At 39.7% G+C, this 24669-nt stretch overlaps 1 protein-coding gene across 2 annotated transcripts; it reads left to right on the forward strand.

Moving 5' to 3' along the window:
- Positions 1-66: 66 nt before the first annotated feature.
- Positions 67-24669, forward strand: SSMEM1 (serine rich single-pass membrane protein 1; the record flags this gene model as incomplete). Of its 2 annotated transcripts, none has more annotated exons than XR_014326481.1 (3): positions 67-102; positions 7481-7535; positions 24153-24669. XR_014326481.1 is itself a non-coding variant. In XM_082847074.1 (3 exons), the coding sequence occupies 3 exons, from the start codon at positions 2813-2815 to the stop codon at positions 9587-9589; spliced, it is 708 nt and encodes a 235-aa protein (XP_082703200.1). In that variant the 3' UTR covers positions 9590-10513. The 2 variants fall into 2 exon arrangements, 1 of the variants encoding a protein (XP_082703200.1); XM_082847074.1 differs by lacking the exons at positions 67-102; positions 24153-24669 and adding exons at positions 2813-3010; positions 9135-10513.

A 24669-nucleotide genomic window follows, 5' to 3' on the forward strand; every position in this document is an offset into this window, starting at 1 on the left:
GTACGAGACTCTTTCTTCTCGCGAGAAGAGGGGAGTGGGGGAGGGACAGGGGCTAGGAGCGTTACCAGGGAAACAGCCGTTGGATTTGTGGCGCCAGCTCAGGTGAGGGGAGAAAGCTCAGCCGGAAAAATTCATACCAGGTTCTGAGCCAGCAGTAAAAAGTAATAACTATAAGAAGCTGAATTTCTATATATTAATATAACTTTAGCTTCCTTAGGGCGCTTATGGACACATTTTTTTTTTGTTTTCGGTACGCGGGCCTCTCACTGCTGTGGCCCCTCCCATTGCGGAGCACAGGCTCCGGACGCGCAGGCTCAGCGGCCATGGCTCACGGGCCCAGCCATTCCACGGCATGTGGGATCTTCCCGGAGCAGGGCACAAACCCGTGTCCCCTGCAACGGCAGGCGGGCTCTCAACCACTGCGCCACCAGGGAAGCCCTATGGACACATTTTAAAGCAGATTTTATTAAGCAGGGTGGCCAAGTGTAGGATACAGAGTACTTGATGATGGGTCCAGACACCATCAGCAATGACAACGCATTTCTCATACCTCTGTGTTTAAAAAAAAAAAAAAAATTAAGTGTTCTGACCCGATGTAAATTCTAAAATATCCGTGTAACGAGGGTGCAGCAGTAACAAGAAAAACCAAATTGTTTTGTTAAAGTTGTTAGTGGTTTTGAGGGGTTTTTTTCTAAAAAAAAAACCCACTCTTTACTTTTCCTGCATATTCTTTGGAAGAATTTCTAATCCTGAGGAAAAGGTTCATCAGGGAGTTCAGTTTGCTTTTTTTTTTTTTTAACATCTTTATTGGGGTATAATTGCTTTACAATGGTGTGTTAGTTTCTGCTTTATAACAAAGTGAATCAGTTATACATATGTTCCCATATGTCTTCCCTCTTGCGTCTCCCTCCCTCCCACCCTCCCTATCCCACCCCTCCAGGCTGTCACAAAGCACCGAGCCGATATCCCTGTGCCATGCGGCTGCTTCCCACTAGCTATCTACCTTACTACGTTTGTTAGTGTGTATATGTCCATGACTCTCCTGTCACAGCTCACCCTTCCCCCTCCCCATATCCTCAAGTCCGTTCTTCAGTTGGTCTGCGTCTTTATTCCTGTCTTACAGTTTGCTTTTATCTAACAAATACAAACGCCCACAATGTGCCGCTGAGCCGCGCGAGGATGTGAAAATAAAATCTTCCCTGGTTACCACTTGGAGGAGCTTAACCCGGGGGAGCCCGGTAGGTTCTGTAGAAAGGCAGGTGAAGTGGGGCGCAGTGAGCCCCGAGGAGTCGCGGCGGGCTCAGCCCTGGATCCCCGCGAGCTTCCTGGAGGAGGCGATGAGGGCCTAAAGCAGACCGGCATGGTCCAGGATGCGTGCGCAGGGTCTGGAGACTTGCTCGTGGGGATGCAAAGTGTGCCTCTAATAAAAACATCATGCCGTGTCATAATAAGCTAACGGATTGTTACATCTTGTACGTCCCAGTGACCAAAATTTTTTCCTAAAATGCTCCTAAGTTCCAATAGAAGAAAATGAAGTTTCCTTGTGGTATTGCATGTTAATGAAAATCTGCAGGTATGCTGTGCTTTTAAAGATCTAACCAATTTTTTTGGAGTGGAGTTTTTATATTTTTTAGATTGCCTTAGCAGCAATGGTGTTTTGCTCTAGTTTTAGATATAGAGATGAACTAACTTGAAAATTGTGCAAATGTACAGTCAAAATTAGAATACGAGTTTCCTCCCCAACCCATGTCTGACTCTTTCATAAGAAGAAATTGTGCATGTTTGATGTAATTCACAACAGGTACATCTATGTTTTCCCTCTTAATGTAATCTATGAATTACTGTGCATTTATTCAAGGCTTAAAAAGGAACACGACTACTACCTAAATTAGATGTATTGTTGGCATTATGTATTAGTTTGCTAGTGTTGCCATAGCAAAATACCACAGACTGCGTGGCTTAAACCACAGAAATTTTTTCACAGTTGTAGAGGTTGAAAATCTGAGATCAAGGTGCCAGCAGGATTGGTTTCTCCTGAGCCTTGTGTCCTTTGGCTTGCAGATGGCCCCTTTCTCTGTGTCCTCACATGGCCTTTTTTTCCTGTGCTTGCACATCCCTCATGTCTCTTCCTTTTCTCATAAGAACAAGAGTCATTTTGGATTAGGTCCCCATCCTTATGACTTCATTTAACCTTAATTACCTCTTTAAAGTCCCTGTCTCCAGTTATAGCCAAATTGGGGCTTGGGGCTTCAACATAGGCATTTTGGGGAACACAATTCAGTCAATAATACATTAGAACTCTGTATGTTAATTTACAATGATATGATATATATCAAAGAGACTGAAAAAAATGAATGGACACCTCAGAGACTTAGATTTTAAAGACATTAAAGTACTTCCCTGGTGGTCCCTGGTGGTCTGCGCTTCCAATGCAGGGGGCATGGGTTCGATCCCTGGTCAGGCAAGTTCTGCATGCCATGTGGTACAGCCAAAAAAAAAAAAAAAAAAAAAAAAGACATTAAAATACTGTATTTAAAGAAAATACTGTATATACAAGTTTCAGGACAAAAAAAAAAAAGATTATGGCAGAGTGCACCATATTGAGATATGGGGCATATACCTTAAACTTTCATAGAAGTGATTTAGACAGATCTTCCAAAAACTTAGTAATCCAAGAAATGTTTGTCAGTTCCTGTCATAGTTACTGAAGAATATGTCATAATAGGTTGCCAAGGAAGTTGTCGTACACATGGAGTGAAGTACTTCCCAGTCTTCTTCATCCCTTTGAGGGGAATATGTTCAAGAAGCCATCATGGGAGACCTTTTTTCTTTATTTTGGGAGGTGGATCCTCCCCCCATACCTACAAGTTTTGCCATTCCAAATCAAGATTATGAATGCCAGAAGGGTGACTCTTGTGAGACAATAGGGAACTTCCTGCTTTGGTATTTTGTCATTTTATTGGTCTTCTCCCAACCATTATATTGGTTCTTCTCTCGGGCTTCTTTCTGGGTAGGATATCCTTTTTCATTTTAAATAATATATTTACTGTATACTAGGGGATTTTCCATAAAATAAATTTATTTTACATTGGTGAAACTACTTTTTAAAAGTTTGTCTTCTAGTTTTAAAAATAATGCAGTATCATTCTAGAGAACCCAAGAATATAGAAAAGGATGAAGAAGAAAATTTAAACTACTGTAATCCTATTTCCTAGAGAAAACCACTGTTAACATTTTGGAGTATGTTCTTCTAGTTTTTTTCTTTTTCTGCATCACAGTATATCTCTCTTCATCTGTCTGTCTTTGATCTTAGATGGTTGGCATTATATTTTATATATTTTTATAACCTGCTTTTTTAAACTTAATATTATATTGTAATCATTCCTCAAATTATATTTACATAGCAGCACTCTTAACGACTACATAATTTTGTCATGGTTGCACCATAACAAATCTGCAATTTTGAGATATTTAGGTTGTTCTCAGTTTGTCCAAATGCTAAGTAATACTGGGATAAACTTCCCTACTGGTTAATGACCTCCAAATTCCTTTTGTAGCTGTGTAATTCTAATCAAAGATACAGAAGTTGTCATATATAATATAGGATACATGTTGTAGGATTTTGGGTTTTTAGAATGAGGCATTACATTCTCCACATAGAAAAAGATACAGAACTAAACTAAACAGAGCTAAAGTCACCACTCTAGACCACCTACCAGGGGAAAAAATGCCATCCTAAGGAGTGAGATAGCCCACTTAATCAGGGCTGTGATGCTCCCACATATTATGAGTAACTGAGGTCTTATAAATTGCTGATGTGGAATCCTTGCTGACCATTAATACCAGGCTGATGATTAATAAAACCACCACTGGGTTTCCCTGGTGGCGCAGTGGTTGAGAGTCCGCCTGCCGATGCAGGGGACACGGGTTCATGCCCTGGTAAGGGAAGATCCCACATGCTGCAGAGCGGCTGGGCCCCTGAGCCATGGCCACTGAGCCTGCGCGTCCCGAACCTGTGCTCCGCAACGGAAGAGGCCACAACAGTGAGAGGCCCGCGTACCGCAAAAAAAACCTCAAAAAATAAAACCACCACCATTTAGCATTACAGCCAGAGCACTAGGCTGGCAATGGTCAGCTAGGCTGAATGCTGTTACCAGCTCTAGATGGAGAGGAGGAGGCTTGTTATGTCTATGCCAGCTGGATTCCATTGTAATAATCAAAGTCTCTTCCCCTCATCACCTCCTCCCCCTAAAAAGAAGTTTCATCTAAAGTCTAAATGCTTAAGATAGATACTTTGCCAAAAGAATATTTAGAATAGTGATAGCTTATACATGTCTTAGACTCCCTAGCTAAGTACATTGAATTTGTCTAGCCTGGCAAGAAAAGCTACTTTAGAAAATTAACAAAAAGTTGAAATTGATTCTTGGCAATTTCATCATGAAGACCCCCTTGAGAGGTCTAAGTTCTTTCTCTGCTCCCTTGCTTGCATCAGCTTTTGGAGTCACAGAGCCCTGAGCTTCAAGGACCTTAAGAGAGCTTATGGTCCAGCCTCCTGCTTGTAGGCAAGTAAGATATCAGTATCTATCCTTTGTATTTTTATTGATAAAGCCCAAAGAAATTAAGTGACTTGTCCAATGACACATGAGTGGTTATGACAGAGAGGAGAATAGACCCAGGTTTCCTGCCATATCATTTGTTTGTTTCATAGCATAGTTGAAATGTTGAATTATATCTATTCAGTGCTGATTAAAACCTTAATTATCTTAGAGGTTTTGTCTTTCACTTTGTACCCTTATGGCAACTATAATCCACTCAACTGCTTCTTCTAAAGGGTCCCAGATTTGAAATCTGAGAACCACATGAGAGCTAGTCAAAAAGGATGGAATTTTTCCTTCACTTTGAACTTCATTTTCTCTGCTAAATTATGAACATTTATTTACAAACCTTGAAGTAATGGTAAAAGCGTGATGGAAATGTGGTGGTAATTACCCTCAAACATGAAGCACACTGATTTCCTCTGGATTTGCCACTATCTAAGATGCATGTACCCTTTTGCTCTCAGAGATTATATATACTATATTTAGTTTATATATATTTTTAGTGTTTATTCAGACAGCTAGTGCTGGAATTTTTCCAAACAAAACCAGTCCAGGCTCTTCTTTTTGCATATGTGGAAACTGAGCTTAGGAGGTGTTACGTGGCTTGGTAAAATCACAATGGAAGAAAGGCAGAGCCATAGCCCAGATCTCACCACTGTCCTACCCTACACTTCAGGGCAGGCACTTCTGCTGTTTTCACTCAGCTGAGTCACACACAAAGACACTTAATAAAATGCTTTTGGTAACCACAGTTCATATGATTCCACTTAGCTTGATGTAAAATCTTTCTTTTGATTTTGTAATTACATTTTGATTTGACATCAAGTCAAATATGGAAGCTTTCCATGAAAAAGATATAAACCTAATAAGTGTTTTAAAACACTTTCCCCCTGAATTACAAAAGTACCCATTATAGAAAATGTGGACATTATAGGAAAGTAGAAATAATGAAATAAAAACCACTCCAGATTATATAGAAATAATCAACTACTGTTAACTTTTTAAGGTTCATAAACTTCTAATATTTTAATAATCATCTCTATACATTTTAAATTTAAAATAAGGCCACCCAAAAACATTTTTAAAAAACAGGTATCTTAAAAGAGGATTTCACTGAAAGCTTTCAGAGAATGATTTCAGTAACCCAGAAAGCAAAGAGGTACCTCGTTAGAGAAACTTGCCTACCATTGTGGAGATCAGGTATTAAGAAAGGAGTGGACCAAAGATCTTAGATTGCAGTTATGAATAACCAAGTGTGGTACTTTTCAACCCAGAGGCAGTATGACTTTCTACATAAATTCATTTTTTCCCTAATTGTAGACAATTTGAAGAATTAGAAGGAAAAAAAATCAGTTTTAACACTCAAAGCCACTATTGCTAACACTTGCGTACAACCCTTAGTCTTTTTTCTTTTCATATTTTTAGCTAACTTGTGATCATACGGCATATATAAATTTGCATCTTGATTTTTAACTTAATATTATAACATTTATTTCCTCATGTTAGAATATACTTTTATTATAATTTTTACAACTATACATTGTATGATTACATCATAATTTATTTAACTATTGCCTCCTTTTTAAAAAATCTATTTATTTTTGGATGCATTGTGTCTTCGTTGCTGCGTGTAGGCTTTCTCTAGTTGCGGTGAGTGGGGGCTACTCTTTGTTGCGGCGCGTGGGCTTCTCATTGCAGTGACTTCTCTTGTTGTGGAGCACAGGCTCTAGGCATGAAAGCTTCAGTAGTTGTGGCGCGTGGGCTCAGTAGTTGTGGCTTGGGGGCTCTAGGGCGCAGGCTCAGTAGTTGTGGCACGTAGGCTTTGTTGCTCCACAGCATGTGGGATCTTCCCAGACCAGGGATCGAACCCTTGTCCCCTGCATTGGCAGGCGGATTCTTAACCACTGCGCCACCTGGGAAGTCTGAGCCGACTTTTGAATTTTGTATTTATATTACCCTAATTACATTGGGATAAATATTTCTGTACGGAAAACTTTCTCTCTTTTAGAGTTTATTTCCCAGTGATAGATTCCCAGAACTATTATGTGCCAAAAGTGTTATGAGTATTTCTAACATACCTGATATATTTTGAAAGAGTTGCTTTGTATGCATATCTTTTAGCAAAACCATTTTCAGCATCAAAAAGTGGGACACGTGAAAAATGGGACAAATATATTTATGGAATATTGGGGCAGAATTAGAACTATTCAAAGAAATCAATTTCTTCTAGTTGCCATATTCACAGGTAATATATTATGGTTGCATTGTGGAGGAAAGTTTCCGAAGGATTTAGGAGATATAAGTCTATGAATTCATATAAAGATCTTAAAGAATTATCATAACATGACCTGATAAAATGTCCTTTAAAAAGTAATTTAAAACTGGGACTTCCCTGGCGGTCCAGTGGTTAAGACTCCGTGCTTCCAGTGCAGGGGGCGTGGGTTTGATCCCTGGTTGGGGAATTAAGATCCCACAAGCTGTACATTATGGCCAAAAATTTTTAAAAAAGTAATTTAAAACTAATCCTAGTACTATCATATCTGTTTTTAAATGACATTTAAACGATATTTCTCTATAAAATCAGTGAGTATAAGAAAACTTTGTAACTAATAGCTTCTCATCAGTATTATTTTCTCTCCATCTTTGTTCCATTTTGCTGGGTTCAAAACATTTTGGTAGATCCTGCTATCAAAGCATGGTCTTCTTAATGGGCAGCAGAAGTAGGATCACAATAATAGGAACTCAGTAAGTATTTATTGAACTGCACTGTTTAAAATTAGACATTGTCAAAGGGCCCAAGGCAATAGTGTTTCTTAACAAGTAAATACGAGGGAAAAACAACCAACTGAGATCACTATTACTAATCGATATTTCTGAAACAGATGTCTGAGAAGAAAAAGAATGAAGACAATGGGACAAGCAGTTCGCTAAGTAAAGGTGAGAGCCAGTGCATATTTGATATTGGACTATGATGAGAGAAATATGTGTTGTGTGTGGAAAGCAAACAACAGAGGTAAATAGCCAAGAGTGTTATAGAGCCTCCCCAGACCTGTGGTGGCCCACTGGATGAACACCTTGCTTTGGTGCAGAAGGACTGCTTAGCTACTTCAGCAAAGCTGCTAGAGGCTATAAATTACTGGTAGGTAGAGTTCAAGCTGTCTTTTCATTCCTCAGCATTCTCCCGTCACACAGCTTGCCTTTCACACACATTTATTGCTAGTGTTACCACAGAACTATGAGCTATATATGACATCTTTTTCAATAACCTATAAATAGTGGTGTGCTGATAAATGTCTAACAACTGGCTCTCCAAAAATGTGTGTATATATCATTTAAAAGATTTTGCTAACATAAAGGATGTATATCAGACAATTTACAAATAATAAAACATATAATACACTTTATGGTAAATTCCATATAGGCCACTGATTCTCACAAAATACTTTTTTGATTATAGCCTTAGCCAACCTATAGCTGCAATAGATGAATGAGTGTAGTTCTAATATGCATGTTATTGATACTTTCCTTTAAGTTAAGGAGTAAGATGAAAGAAACAGAAAGATGTATGTTGGAACTGAACTTGGTTGTTAATGATGTATATGACATCTTTGTTGAGCTGGATAATAGTTTTAGAATACTCTGGAAGAATATTTCCTCATTTTTGGGTGCTATTCACAATATAGCGGCTATAGGCATGACACCTTTAAATGTAATCTATGTCAGTAACATGTTCTCCATTACTTTAAGTCTAGACAATCAAGAAAACCATAAGTGAAGACCTGATTCTTAGTGCTTGTTGATTTTTATTCCCACCAAAACTAATTTCAGGTTACCAACATGATGTCACTGAACATAGGAGTTAGGAAGAGATGCACAGTAGCACATCATTGCATAGTATTTCTGATATCCAGAGACAACAGACATAAATAGTAGCTTCAAGAGCAAACCTCACAATAAAATCTAGTAAAATAATTTAGGAAGTGATGAGTTTTGAGTATTTATTACATTTATTTGTAACAAATTGATTTAGTGATAAGTTTATACAATTTAATTTTTACCAATAACTATGTTTAACAGCCATCTTGCAAAATTCCTGAAAGTTTATCAGTTCTTGTGAACTGGCTGGTGTGAGCCAACTCCAGCACACCAGTGTATAAAGAGAAGATCCTTTTTAGTTTTCTGCTACCCAAATCACATTCATATACACGCTTGCATCTTTAAGCCATCAAGGCAAAGGTAAAAAGGTCCTTCTCTGGAAAAGTTTGGAGACCTTTCCCTTGATATTATATCAAGGGTCCATGAAACTTCAAAAGTAATATGTCAAGCATCTATCTGACCCTTTTGGTTTTTAGGAGTTTTGGTATGGTACTGGAAAATGAAGTCAGCTGCCAACACTTGCAAATGAGTGGGGAAAAGTGGTGGCTTGGCAAATGGCAGCAAAGAGTGAGCCCACGCGATAGGCTTCCTTTTTAGGTAAGATGAGATTATAGTAACCAGCAATGTGCCTAACTTATTGATTTGTTTCATTGTTGTTAGCAAGCAAAGATACTTCCTATAAGCGGCAAAACAAAGATGGTGCCAGGGATTCTTTGCAAATGATGACAAAACCAAAACAGAACCAACTTCCTCTTGTAACTGACTCAGAAGTGGCTTTGGTCAATGCATATCTTGAACAAAGACGAGCGAGGCACCATTCTGAATTCAGCCGGGTGAATCAGACACAACCTGACAGTGATACTACTGAGTGTGAGAGTGAAGTATCTAACTCGGGAGCCTCCTCTTGGAAGGAGAGTGAAAGTGAACACCACCAATCACCAGCCAGTATTAAGAAGAGAAAAATAGCTCAGAGGCAAAGGAATATGGGAGGTTGCCAAATCAGGGAAAGGCCCTGCCTCCACTGCAAAGCCATGAGAACCAATGAATGGCTGACCCGCCATTTCCTTCAAAACGCTTCGGTAACAACCCCAATGCAGGGAGATATTCAAGAATGAAATTCTGGACCTGGTATTAACATAAAATTCAGTAAATTTTGAATTTTATCTAGTCCTTACCTTACTTGAAGCCAAATGAAAGAGATGAATAAAACACAAAAAATGACCAGAGCTCTAGGTGAGGAGGCTTTTACAATAAAGTCTCTCTACTAACAACAAAAACATTCTTGGAATGCAAGAGATAAAATTTCAGATAGGGCTTCCCAGGTGGCACAGTGGTTGAGAGTCCGCCTGCCGATGCAGGGCACACGGGTTCGTGCCCCGGTCTGGGAGGATCCCACATGCCGTGGAGCGGCTGGGCCTGTGAGCCATGGCTGCTGGGCCTGCGCGTCCGGAGCCTGTGCTCTGCGGCGGGAGAGGCTGCGGCAGTGAGAGGCCCGCGTACCGCAAAAAAAAAAAAAAAAATTTTCAGATAATTCTTTGTCCAAAAACAGACCAGTGAATTTGTTTATGGCACCATTGGAGCATCAAAGATCTGTATCCACTGTGATTTTTTTTATTCAGAAGAGCACAAGACAGATACTTTATGCCTTGAGTGTATGTATTTTGTTTATATCTGTAATACAAATAAGGAGCCTCTTTGAAAATATATTTATGTTTAGAAACTATTTAAATTTATTCATATATTTTGATTATCTGATTGACTGAATGAATTAGGTAATGTTGGTTGGAATAGAATTGGCTCATATTCTCCAGATCCATATTTACAGGTGGCTCTACCTGAGCTGTATTTTTTTTTTTTTTTTTGGCTGTGAGGTTGTGGGATCTTAGTTCCCCCATCAGGGATTGAACCCAGGCCCTCGGCAGTGAGAGCGTGGAGTCCTAACCACTGGACCGCCAGGGAATTACCTACCTAAGCTGTATTGATGCACATGTGTCAGCTTGGGGCTGGTGAGGAGGAGCTGGAATAAGACTGAATTCCTAGAGTAGACCAGAAGGACAGCTGGGCCATGGGCTGTCCGTGGTTATTGTCCAAAGGGCATGACAAGTATTAAAGAAAAAATTATTCTGACATGTGTTAAAATGATAAGGAAGACTTTATTCAAGACTATTTGTAATAGGGGTCCAGTCTATTGCAACTGGGGAGAGAAGTCAAGCTCAACTCCAAATACAGCAAGTTCAAGTGGGGATTTATAACCAAGGAGCAGGGTAAGGGTGTCAGTGGATGGAAAATTACTAAGAGGAGCCATCAAGCGTAGGGGGATTTCTACTAAATTGACCTGGCATGATTCTTGCTGAAGGCAGACCAAGGACTTATACAGCAAAGGTAGAGGATGAGGAACTTGATCAGATGTCAAGGGTGCTCAGATATCAAGGGTGGGGGACTGTCACTAAACTTACTTAGCAGAATTCTTGCTAAAACTGGACTGGGCAGCCAAAGACAGGATGGGCGCCAAGGTTGAGATCTGGATGAGAAGAGGGCTCAGAAGAGCCTAACTCAAATTTGTCAAAGAAAGAGTCTTTATTGAAAGTTAGCCGCAATCCAGACATAGTTGGGGCTGAGTTTTCCAGTTAGGCGGGGACCCCAGTGGTGGGGAATTCAAGCAGGCCTAGTAGATGGGTGGCTATTCTGGAGGATGGCAGAACCCCAAGTGGGATATCAAACAAGGCCCAGATCCCAGAGAAGAGGGCTGACAAGGACAAGATAAGCAGCAGGGGCTCTGTGCTGGAGTTCAAAGAAGGGTTTAAGTTTTAGGGACGAATTTGGATACTACATTGATAAAGACTGCAGCTTAATACTAAGAACTGAGCCTTTTATGGGGTATTGGGAGAAATACAACAGAACTATGACTGTGGGCTTGGGAGTTACTCCTGATAATTTCAAGTTCCTTAACTAACGGCAACAAAGAGACCCGGGAGGCAATGTGGAAGTCCCAGCCATTGGAACTAGGCCGCTAGAATCCAGGACATGGGGTGACATTTCTCAGCTTATTTGTGGAGACTGTCTTATTCAGATTTCCTCAGGATTGGAACAGGTCTGAGGCTGCAAGTGAAAAGAGGACAACTTCAGGTTTCGACTTCAAGCATCAACCTTTTCCACAAAGACTTCCTTTACTTCTTGATTTTACCCTCCTCCACTTTGTCCCCTCAGGCAGAACTCACTGTGCCCTCCCTTATGCTCCAATGTACCTTGAAAAGTTCTCTATCTCAGCACCCTTAACATTTTAATGCATGTATTTGTTTGTGTATATATATATATATATATATCTCCACCCTTAAAGATAGAGTCCATGACTTATCTGTATCTCTGTGACCCAGCACAGGGCCAGAAAACATGGCAGATAAATAATGCAGTTGAATCAATATGCAGAGGGATTCATGAATGCAAAAGGGAGGAGCTGAGGAAAGCAGAGGCAGAGAAAGCAGGGCAGGGGCCAATATCTAAAATTTAGTGAATGATTCTGATATTTTCTAACTTCATATGATCAAGATGCTTGTTATCTTGTTTATTTAAATAGCACCAAAACAAAATCCAAATACCAAAAGCCAAAAACACAAACTCAAAATATAGTAGTAAGTTGCAGGGGCAGGATTTAGACCCAAGTCATCTGACTTCAGAGTTTGGGCTCTTAATTACTGTGAGCTTAGCCATTATTCTCTGAAGATGGAAAAATCCTGATTTCAAGGTAAGTCAGTTGCCACCTCCCACACAGCCCTAAGTGATATCCAAGCTGATATAATCTCATCAGGAAGAGGACAATGACTGTATTCTAGATAACAGAGTACGATGGGTCCATGCCCCAAATGTGTTGCTTGTGGATCTAAAATATAAGCAATGAACTATTATCCGAAAAGTCATGTATGTCAAAGACTACTACTTTTCATGGTCTCATCTATGGGGCTAGCACAGGTCAGAGTTGGGGGGTGGGAGATAGCTGTCCACTGGAAGAAGGAATCATGGATGAGTTAAACCAGGGGCTATAAATATGAAGGGATTAATTAGGGTAATTTGTAAGTACGTTAATTGAAAAACAGACCAAACACAGCTGGGAGGACAGCCAAAGCCAAAGAAAGAAATACACTGAATCAGAGGAATAAGGCAAGGGCATTGTAAGATGAGGAGCAAAAGCATGGCCAGGCTCATTGGAACTGAATTAATGAGCAAGGTACAGAACACGTGAAGTGGAAGATAGTTCGTGAAACTAGGGCTGCAAACATCAGTTGTGGCTTGGTGTTCATTGTATTCAGAGCCTGTGTGAGCTGTCAAGGTGGGGCCCCTGGGCTTCATAACAGTCCCTTCTTCAGTCTGTCCTTGCTGAATGGGAAAAACTTGGGTACCTGTGGTTTTTATGGTAGAAGGTTGTAACCTGTTTGGGTAGCTTGCTTGTGGGGAGGCATGGAATTCTTGGGCTTGCTTCCTATCTGTGGTCCATCCATGCAAATAAATGGTCAGAACTGACCTGTGTAGCAATGTCCACCTACATCAAGCCTCACAAGTCTTGTCAGGAACTGTGAGGGTGGGAACTATGGGATGCAGGGAAGTTTTTTTTTTAAAAAAAACAATATATTCTTTTCTCTTTAAAATTTATTTCATTTATTTATTTTTGGTTGTGTTGGGTCTTCATTGCTGCACGGGCTTTGTCTAGTTGCGGCGACTGGGGGCTACTCTGTGTTGCGGTGCGCGGGTGTCTCATTGCAGTGGCTTCTCGTTGCAGAGCATGGGCTCTAGGTGCGCGGGCCTCAGTAGTTGTGGCTCATGGGCTCTAGAGCGCAGGCTCAGTAGTTGTGGCACACGGGCTTAGTTGCTCTGCGGCATGTGGGAGCTTCCTTGACCAGGGCTCGAACCTGTGTCCCCTGCGTTGGCAGGTGGATTCTTAACCACTGCACCACCAGGGAAGCCCAGGGAAGGTTTTAACTGAGATGGATGTGGCAAAAAATGAGAGTATACACATAGGTGTTTGGAGAGGGGTTGGGGAATAGGGGAACTGGAAACTATAGCTACATGGTAGATAGTCTCAAACTCTGAACCTCTGCCCTCCAAGATTGGGTGGTGTGGTTTTGGTGGAAGGAGAGGCAAGCCAGTAGCAATAACAGCAACAATAATAATACTGATAATAGGTGACATTTAGAGAGTGCTTGCTATATGCCAGACACCAAAGTAAGCATTTTATAAGGATTAATTTACCCTTCACAAGCTTGCATCCAATTTTATGGATGATGAAACCGAGGCTCAGGGAAATTAAATGGTATACCCAAGGTCATAGAGCTGGTGAGTTGGGGAGTTGGGTCTTGGGTTTTGTCTGATCACAGAGATTTTGTTTTTACCGTGATGATAACACATTATCCATGTTCTTAATGAACAGTGATTAGATAAGAACTTGAGAGACCAGACCCCAAATACCAAACCGAGTCCAGAGGCTAGAGAAGGACTGTTCATGGAGAATGGAGCCAAGGGTCAGAAGCTGAGCAGAGATGGGAGCAGTTAAGTAAAACAGGGGAGGGCTGACACTGTTCAGTGGAGAGGCCTTATAGCATCATCTTACCTCATTTGCAGTGAGTAAGGCTGGAAAACTATCAGTAGATCAGGCAGAAACTCAGGGTGGGCTTTTGAAAAAAGAAGGGAAATGGAAACTTAGCTGAAAGGGTTGGTGAAGGTAAGAATGAGCTTTGTACTGAATGTTGAGGAATAGGAGGCAGTAGTGACTAGAGCAGTGAGGTTGATGGCCAAAGTTTTGAGAGAATTGGGGGAGGACACCATCAAGAAAACCACATAGCTACAGCTCCTTCCACTGTTACTGACCCTCCTGCCTAGGGCCCCCAAAAGGGTCCTCCTGCCTGGTGTCATTGGAGCCAACAGAATGAGACTGAGTTTGGTTCAAAAGGAAAGGAAAGTTTTATTCTTTGATCAAAGAATGGGGAGGTGTGACCTCTCGCTCTAGAGTCCACACTCTTCCCAACAGGCTCTGGGCAGGGCTGCTGTGTAGGGATCTTGTCAGCAGGGAGGGAGGCAGAGATCTTGCGGGGCAGGCACAGCTGCTCTGCTCAAGGCTCCAGATTGCAGTGCTGGGCGCAGTGCCTCTGCACACGGCCTGCTGCCGCCGCCATCTTGAATTGCAGTGTCGTGCGCAGAGCTTCTGCCCACGGCCCACCGAGCTGAGGTGTCCAAGCGGCCATTTTGCACTAGCAGCTCTGGGCTGCAGTGCGGCGTGCGAGGCCTCTGCGCGCAGTACGCCATGAGCAACTGAAACTAGGCGAAGCGCAAAGGAAAAGAAAAAAAAAGGTTAGACTTTATTACCCAGATTCTATTTTTATTTCCTGGGAATTTTTAATGGGCTTTGCTGGTGACACCACCACCATCCCTTTCTCTCACAAAAGAATACTATCTCCCAACAGATTCCAGGGTAGTGTTTTCAAAACAGTGACCCATTAATAGACTGTGCAATCAATTTAGTGCGTAGTGACTAGCGTTTAGTAACAAATGAATAGAAAATAACAGTGTCGCACATAATAAAGGTAAGTATTGTTTTTGTTTTAGTGTGTGTGTACTGAGTTGCAATCAATGCAAAATGTGTTTCTTACTAGGTAGGATACAAAATAGGAGCCACCGCTCTGGAGGAGTTTTCTTTGTCGATTTTCTGTATTCGCCAGCTATTCCACCACGTTAGTGAAGGCAGGTGTCACTCCATGCATTCGTGATTGTTGTATGCTAGTAATTAGTAAATCGTCACTCAGAGACTAAAGGATGGACGAACTGTCTAGATTTGTGAAAAGCTTGAATTAAATTATACAACTTTAAAAGAACTTTAGATTTATTATTTTCAAATAGAGTAAGTGAAAGCAAGCTAACCAACTGTTGCCTGGTACACAGGGGTGGGTTTTGCCTTGGTGAAAAAACAAAAATAATTTGTAATTGACATTTCAAAGAAGCCTTAGAAACAGGCCAGCCTTTGTTTAAATCATAATTACCCTGTTTGTATGTAAAAGGATACTTCTAAAGCTTTTCAAAACAACTGGTTCTTTTAAGTAGATAATTATTCCCTTTCCAATCTTGTTTACACTATTCAGAACTGCAGTGAATTCTTTTTTTTTTCCATAGATAGTACAAAGGTTAACTTCAGCCAGCCCTTCCTCAAATTATCACAAATTCCCAATTAGTGAATTCTAAACAGGGTTTCCCTGTAACAATATACCAAAGACTTGTATGATGTGTTCTTTATTGCTTTGAATAACATCTGACAAGTTTCCAAGTACCAGGCCACCTGGATATTCTCTATCTGTCAGGAACATATGGCCACAGAGGTGCATTGGAGGGTAAGAGGAAATACAAATCAGGCACAAACATGCAGGGGTAGTGAAGGAGACAAAAGGGAGAAAATGTCCCTCCTCTTTTATTTAGTATCTAATACCAACTGAAGTGTACATTTATAGGCACTTTTTACTGTAAAGAAGAGTGGCACTTTAAATTTCACAAAGCTACAGATGGAAATAGAAAACCAAACTTTTTTGTATGAGACTGGAAGTTATTAGAGAGGCCCAGAGAAGCTGGCAAAAAAAAGACATATTCCAAAAAAAAAATTATACTTGTCCTTTTTTGCATAACATTTCTCACTGCAGATCTCCACTCAGTGAACAAAAGGAAGTGCATGAAATACTTAAAAACAAAAACAAAAATGTTATAATCCCAGACAGTACTGTTTCTAGTTCTTATCTTTTATCTTCTGAGCTTGGCCTCTTTCACAGGCAGGCCCTCAAGCTGCCTGATTACAGGGGCCTGTAGTCTATAATTGTCTTTGTTTATTAGGGCTCTCTGTCACTATGAAGTTTCATGTGTTCAAAATCTTGCTTTAGCAGTGAGAACATCAGGCAGGGAGCCAACTCTGCTACTAATTAGTGTAAACCAAAAGAGGGAAGCAGGGAGATAAAAACCAGGTCCCAGTGGAAGGGTCTGCAGCCAGGGTTAGTAAAAGTGACGTGGCAGGTCAGAGAGTTGAATGAGACAAAAGCGCTTGGAGAAATGCAACTTAGGGCCAGAGTCTTTTCGTCTCTTTTCTTTGATTGCACCCCTTCAGATGCAGCAAGCGTCTGTGGTAGCCTCCATCAATTGTTTTCCTTCTGTTCCAGCTCCCCATTTTGTTCCACTGTTCTCCTTCCCTTATAGGAATTAGGTCCCAGTCGGTCTAAGGCAACCAGGGTGGTGCCATTCCCCTTGTCAGTGAGTGGTTCATGCATGGGCATGTGATCTAATTCTGGAAAGGGAAGTTTGCTGGTGGGGTCATTCTGAGAAAAGTCTCTTCAGTCTTAAAAAAGACCTGCACTGTCCCTTTTCATTTGGCGGGTGATGTTGATGACTTCAACTGTGGCAGGTACCTGTGTCCATAGAACATTAGTCTAAACATATCAAAGTGAAAATATGGAAAAGTCTCGGTCCTGAGCTGCTAAATTAAGAAATTCTGGAATCATCCTACTTTTGGACTTTTTGTTAGGCAAGAAAATTTCCCTTATTAATCATTTTAAGTTGGCTTTTCTTTTACTTGCAGCCGTTATGGAGTCTTAATCATCTTTTATCCTCTATAATTTCTAGAGCAGCTCCTTTTGCCTATTATAAGGTGCTCAGACATTAAATAAATACTAAGTAAGTACATGTACTCCTTTGATGGAGCCTGTGGTGGTGATGGTGAGAGCTGTTAATAGCTGAGAAAAGGTCTTTATAAATGTTGTGGACTTTTTGGGTTGACTGCCTCATCTCTTTTCTTTTCTAGGAGCCTCTTTTTTTCCCTGATTCTCATGCATGTTGTTACAGTGTGATCCTGCCTGTTTCCATCCCTTCACCCTGTCCAGTCATTGATTTCAGTAGGACTTTCTTCCAATCAAAGTTCCTTCATGAGAATTTGGAATTGGGACCAGGAAAGAGATCAGTCTCCTGAGGTGACTGGACTTAGAGCAGAGTAGGTTTTCACGTTTCCCTTCATATAGATTTGGAAACCAGGGAAAGCAAGTTGTAACAAGAACAAAAGAATGAAGCAAAGAAGGGCAGAGAGATGCAATGGAAAGTTCTGATGGTTTTCAAGTCCCTGGTTCCAGTTAATTCCTAAGGCCAATCGGTTTACCCTCTCATAGGCATCATGACACTTCACTCGCTGGCTCTTATAGTAAGTTCCCCTTTTTGCTTATGCTAACTCAAGTGAATTTCTATTACTGGAAACCAAAAGAATCCTTAAAACAGTGGTGTGCTGGTAAATGTTTAACAATTGGCTCTGATTGTTAAAAGCCCTGATTTTGTAGCACTTGCTGATTTCTGTGATATAAATACTCCCACTGTTGCTTATTTCACATTAACAAAGTGACACCACTGAACGTTGAGTTGGGAAGAAATGAGCATAGTGGCTCTGGTGAGCTGGTCTGTGACAGCTCCAGCACTGCCTAAAGAATACAACACACAGGGCTTCCCTGGTGGCGCAGTGGTTGAGAGTCCGCCTGCCGATGCAGGGGACACGGGTTCGTGCCCCAGTCCAGGAAGATCCCACATGCCGCGAAGCGGCTGGGCCCGTGAGCCATGGCCGCTGAGCCTGCGTGTCCCAAGCCTGTGCTCCGCAACGGGAGAGGCCACAACAGTGAGAGGCCCGCGTACCACAAAAAAAAAAAAAAAAAAAAAAAAGAATACAACACACAGCATGCTTTTCAGAAAATCATCTGTGTTAAGTGGGAGGTTCAAGGATATACACTGATGGCTGCTAAGCTGGGAATTCCGGTATTAAAATCTTTTAATTAATTTTAAATGTGCAGAGTCTTGGGACTCAGGGAATAGAGGAAGTAGGATTAAGTTCTTAAATATTGAAAAAAAAACTTTAAAAAGTATTATAGTGATTTGGGTGTATTGGGACTAGGTGGGAGGTAGGGAGCTTGGACTGAGGAAAGGAAAGAGGCTGGGAGTATAGCTGGAAAGTTGGGAAAGAAGGTGGCCTGTGTGATGGCAGGGTCCAGGCCTTGACAAAAAGGAGAATATCACCTTCTGCAGGTGAAGACAGGCATTCTAGGGGTGAGAAGCCAAGGCTACCTGGTACCCCAGGCCACCACACCAACAAAGGACTAAATTAGGTCATTTGGCTGTCATCTGTAAAATCTCCTGACCTGCTTTGCTTTTGTCTGAAGTTCCTTTAAAGAGGGAAAAGCCTTTTATTACACAATTAAAGATAAGATAAGAAGGTATAAAATGTATATGCAGGGTTGGAGTAATACATTTATTGCGAATGAGGTCAAATAATCAATCAGTAGGTCTGGCATCATATCCTTCCCTCCTTTTGAAGAGGGGAAGTTGGGCGGGGTGGAGAAAGATGGTATCAGGACTTTAAGAAGCCCCTTCCAAGCCTTGCCACCTTCCCACACTTGATTCCTCTGCCTGAAACACCAGTCACCAAATCTTCAAATGTTGGACTCTTCAAATGTTGAACTACTCCTCAATTTTAAGACCAATCTCAAAGATCACCCCTCTAACATTTTCTGTGGATCTCCCAGGAAAGTTGGGTTCCCACAGTTGAGACCCCTGTTGTAGCACATCATATCTTGCTATCATGAACCCCCAATCTTTCCTCTCTTAGGTTTGATGTTCAAAAACTGGATTTTTGGACAGTATGCATTGACACTCCTAAACCCCAGAACTTGGATTTTTGTACTTGAGCTCATGAATGAACATTTCAGATGACTGTATTGTTTAGTTTCAATGGCATCAATATCTTTGTTCACTGGTGTTTGTACATCTATTTGAATAGTTAGTCCTTGATATTTATACATGGAAAAATGAATGTGTCGATGTTAGTGATAAGAAGAATAGATTTTATAGATTTAGTTCACTTGAGACAAAGCTGGAAATCATTAGACATGCTGGAAGGGGTGCATTTTAGCATCAATTACATATTTGGACTTAAGCCTGTTGACTCTGCTCATTTGTAGAAAAAAAAAGATCAAAATTAAAGAACACATATAAAATGCTGGAAAATATATTCCTGAAGAATATATCTGAAAGGTGATGTGAACTAATTCCTTATATAAAAATTAATTCCAGATGGAACAAAATTGAAAGATAAAACAAGGAAACCATAAAAGTACTAGAAAAGTGCACTAGTAGAAAGTATCCTAATCTCAAGTAGGGAAGACTTTTCCAAGCACAGTACAAATAAAATCCAGAAGCCTGGGCACTAGTGGAAGAGTGTACACTGTTAGAGCCTTCAAGAGAAGGATTTAGCAATTCAAGTCTAAAAACTTACAGATATGAACCTCTCACCTACTATTCTACTTCTAGGAATTTATTCTAAGGAGATCATCATGGATATACACAAAGATTTACCTCATATTTATATTGTTTCAAATGATGAAAAATTAGAAAAATCCTAGTGTCTTCTAATTGTCAACTGGTTAAACAGAACAAATCCACACCAACCAAAGATAAGGGGAACATTGGGACTTCCCTGGTGGTCCATTGGTTAAGACTCTAGGTTTCCAATGCAGGGGGCGAGGGTTTGATCCCTGGTTGGGGAACTAAGATCCCACATGCCATGCGGTGCGGCCAAAAAAAAAAATTAATATACACTATTCAACAACTTGCCTTTTTTGCTTATAAATATACTTTGACATCATTCAATGTAAGTTCATAAAGACCTATATCATATCTTTTTAATGGTTGCATAGTATTCCATTGTATAGCTCTATCATAATTTGTTGAATGAGTTTCTTATCAATGAGCATTTATTGGTAACCTAAGTATATGTACTGACACGGAAAGGTGTCCAAATTATATATATATATAGAATGTATATATATTTCCTTTCCTTTCCAGCTCTAAAAATGTATGACTGTGTGTAGATGCACTTTTAATTTAGAGTTGCATGGTTTGGCTCTGAATTATAAGCTATATTATAATTATACTTTTAATGTATACATGTTAATTGCATCTCTCCATCTACTGTAAATTGTAAGCTCTTTGGAATGAGGGGTTATCTTCACTTCTGTGTTTTCCAAAACGCCTATAAAAACGTTTGGCACTCACTTGGGAAAACAATTCAGCAGATGCTAAAAAAGTTAAACATAAGAGTTACCCTCTGCCCCAGCAATCCACTCTTTTACTTACTTAATTCATTAAATTTAAATTTTGAATATGATTCAAAATTTCTGTCTCTTTTACATCAACTATAGTTTTTTTCTTTTTACCTTTTGGCCCCCTTTGCCCAAGTAATAATTTTTTTTAGCAAATCAGGAGGTTTTTTATTCTTCGAAAAAAAGTTTCTTGACATTTAAAAAAAAATCTTGATGAAGATCTTGAAAGGAAATTTCTAATTGCAAGTAATGTCAGTGTCATCTTTTTAAAATTTTTGATTCTGTAAACTTTATATACAAATGAAGCAACCACTAAATTCTACAGCTTTAAAAATTACATACCTATTACCATCGTTTGACAATTTCATCAAGAGAATATAGATGAGAGCTTAGCCAAAAAATTAAAAACACATCTTTTTGGATTTGGATTTTCTCAGGGGAAGTAGCCCACAACACTGCATCTTTTGTTTGAGCATATATGGCATCTCCCCTGAGCCTGGTCTTCTCCACATATGATAGAAATAAGTGTGGAAAAGTAAATGTAGCAAGTATTTGTTTTAGTGAAACCTTTAGAACCTATGTCTGAGGCTAGATTGGACACTAAGCCCAGGGACTTATAAAGGCCAAGCCTGCGCTCTGAGGTTTCAACCCTTGATATTCCTTATGAGTTGAGAAAAATAATGATTTCACCTTTGTGTGTGTGAAAATTTATGTGTTTTTTTCTCATTTTTTAATTGAAGTATAGTTGATTTACAATATTGTGTTTGTTTCATATGTACAGCATAGTGATTCAGTATTTTTGCAGATTATACTCCATTATAAGTTATTACAACATAATGGGTATAATTGCCTGTGCTATACAGTATATCCTTGTTGCTTACTAAATATATGTTTAAGTTAAAAAGTAAGTTTGACAGTATGTATAGTCTGTCTAAAATTTTGGAAAAGAAAAAAATAAGCTGATTAATATATACACAGAAAAAAAATTTCTGATAAGATGTATATACCCAACTGGTAATAATCATCAGAGATACAGATTGGGACAGGGCAGAGGGCAACATGAGAGGTAGTCATATTTTTGCTATAATTTTCAGCAATATTTGAATGTTTTTACTATAAGAATATTATTTTAGAAGCAGAAAAATATGTAAAAAGTATACAAAGGCAGTATAGGAGTGTTCCTTATAATATGCTTTGAAATAGTGAAAAATTGGATGTCATATACAAGGGATTGGTTAAATAAATTATAATATATCCATATCATGGAATATAATTTAGCTCTCGCCCAAATATAGTATCATCTCACACTTACAAAAGTAACCAGTAATAACAGTATGTTTTTATATAGCTCAAACTGTTAATTATCTCTAGGGATACCTTAACTTTCTGAGTTATTTCTGTAATATGTCAGTTCTTAATGAGCAACATGAATTATTTTTGCAATTGGAATAAAGGACTATTATTTAATGCATATTGAAATTAGGAATTTTATAATATATTTTAGCTCTTAAGAATTAACTACCCTACCCTGTTATATCAGGTAAATCTATTGTTTAACTTTTATGCATTAGACTTTTGTATACATTTCCAGGAATGTATAATGTATTTTAGTTGAAGACTATTTATTTAGATATCACTTTTTTTATCTCTAGATCAGTGCTATCCAATAGAAATTTAATGCAAGCCACATGTGTCATTTTAAATTATCTAATAACTACATTTAAAAAAGTAAAAGGAAACAGGTGCAATTAATTTTAATAATATAATATTAACCCAATATATCTAAAATACTATCATTTTGACATGTAATGAATATAAAAATTATTAATGACATGTTTTACATTCTAATTTTCATACTAAGTCTTTGAAATCTGGTGTGTATTTTTATACTTGCAGTATATCTCAATTTGGATGCTAAATTTCAACAGTTAAAATGTCCTACCAAAATATTACATTGTTTTTAAAGGAAGAATATTTTACACTGCTTCAGTTTTTAAATTTGAGTTAAAATTAATTTAAAAAATTCAATTCCCCAGTCACACTAGTCATATTTCAAGTGGTCAATAGCCGCATGTGGCTGGTGGCTACATTCTCGAAACAGTGCAGATATAGAACATTTCCATCACTGCAGAAAGTTCTGTTGGACAGTGCTAGTCTAGACATTGAGCTCTTGACTGATAAAATCTTATTCATCTTTGGAGTCCTACAACTTAACAGTGCCTGTCACATAGTAGGTATTCCATAAATGAGGGATCCATTCATGGAACCTGAGCTGGGGTGATCATAAATGGGAACCTGATGCAGACAGAGAAGGATGAGAAGACAGATCTTCACAATATGGTGTTGGGTGGTTATCTTCCAGCTGAGGAAGGACAAATAGTTATTGTACTGGAGGTTTTTTGAGCTTGGTGTTGCAAACAGCAAATGATCTATGAATTCTATTTGTTCTTTCCAACTGACTTAATAGAAGCAAGAATTTGTGTAATGGACTTTTAGACCTAAGTAAGCACAGAGGCTGTCTTTGGAAGAAGGCCAGGGCCCAGTGTAAACTGGGTCCCACTGGATTAACACGGTGATTGCTGGTGGCAGGTGAGGGCAGCAGAGAACCACCAGGGTCGTGAGCTTTGAGGAGCCCCGAGGTACGGGTAGGTGGGAAAATGAAGTATTAAGGTGAACCCAAATCAGGAACTCACAGACCAAAAGGAAAGCCAAGGCTACAAAGCACAGCATCAGGAGGGATGCCAAACCCAGTTGGGACCAAGGTATAAGGAAAGATGCCAGGACCTGTGGTTTCCCATCCCACCTTAGAGGGAGGTTTGGTCTTTTCTTTCTTTATTTTTATGTAAATTATAAGCAAATTGAAGAAAATTAAAGTTACTGTTAACCACACAGAAGTGTATAGCCAAATCACTTGTTTAAATTTTTGGTGTATTTCCTTCCTATATAGTCATTATTTTGAATGCATGTTTTGTTTTGTAAGTGGATTCTAAAAAAAACCACCTTAATATTCTGTAAACATCTTTCCATGTCTCTACATATTCTTAGTATTCTTATACATCATTAAAAAAATTATTTATTTATTTATGGCTGTGTTGGGTCTACATTGCTGTGGGTGGGCTTTCTTTAGTTGCAGCAAGCAGGGGCTACTCTTTGTTGCCGTGCGTGGCCTTCTCATTGCAGTGGCTTCTCTTGTCATGGACCATGGGCTCTAGGTGCGTGGGCTTCAGTAGTTGTGGCACGTGGGCTTAGTAGTTGTGGCACACGGCCTCAGTAGTTGTGGCTCGTGGGCTCTAGAGCACAGGCTCAGTAGCTGTGATGCATGGGCTTAGTTGCTCCTCAGCATGTAGGATCTTCCCAGACCAGGGCTTGAACCTGTGTCCCCTGCATTGGCAGGCGGATTCTTAACCACTGCGCCACCAGGGAAGTCCCAAGAACACTTTTCTAAAGACAGCTATCATCTTTCTCTTTCTGAATTACAGATTCCCCAGGGATAGGTTGATAAAGAGGTGTTTGGTCTAAAATGGTCTTTTCCTAGAACTGAGTGGAAATACCTTGGATGACTGGACAGTGAAGAGTGTTGGAGCAGTGACCCAGGGTCTGAGGATGCCTGCTGATCAAGCCCCTGATCACTCCTGGGGATTTGTGTAAGTCACTTCCCCTTTTGGGGCCTCATTTCCTCATCTGCAAAGCAAGGGGTCTTCAGTGGTTTCTTTCCATCTGGAGATTTCTCAGTGAGTCTCAAAAACAGATTTTATTGCGGTTGATGGATAGGTTCATGATGTGGATTGTGGTGATGGTTTCATGGGTATATACATATGTCAAAGCTTTTCAAATGGCATATTTTAAGTATATGCAGTTTATTGTATGTCATGTATATCTCGATATAGCTATCTAAAAAAACTTATTTTATCCAGCTTTCAGAATGATGAGGTGGTAGAAAGGATGATACTCTCTTCTGATAAGCATCTGTTTATATTGTCAGTAGCAGAGAGAAACAACAGTGATTTCTGGAGTTTTCCCTACAGCTTCCTACTAAGGCTTGTGCTTTCTCC

Source organism: Leucopleurus acutus (genome assembly GCF_964270905.1).
Source record: "Leucopleurus acutus genome assembly, chromosome: 9".
Lineage (NCBI taxonomy): Eukaryota > Metazoa > Chordata > Mammalia > Artiodactyla > Delphinidae > Leucopleurus > Leucopleurus acutus.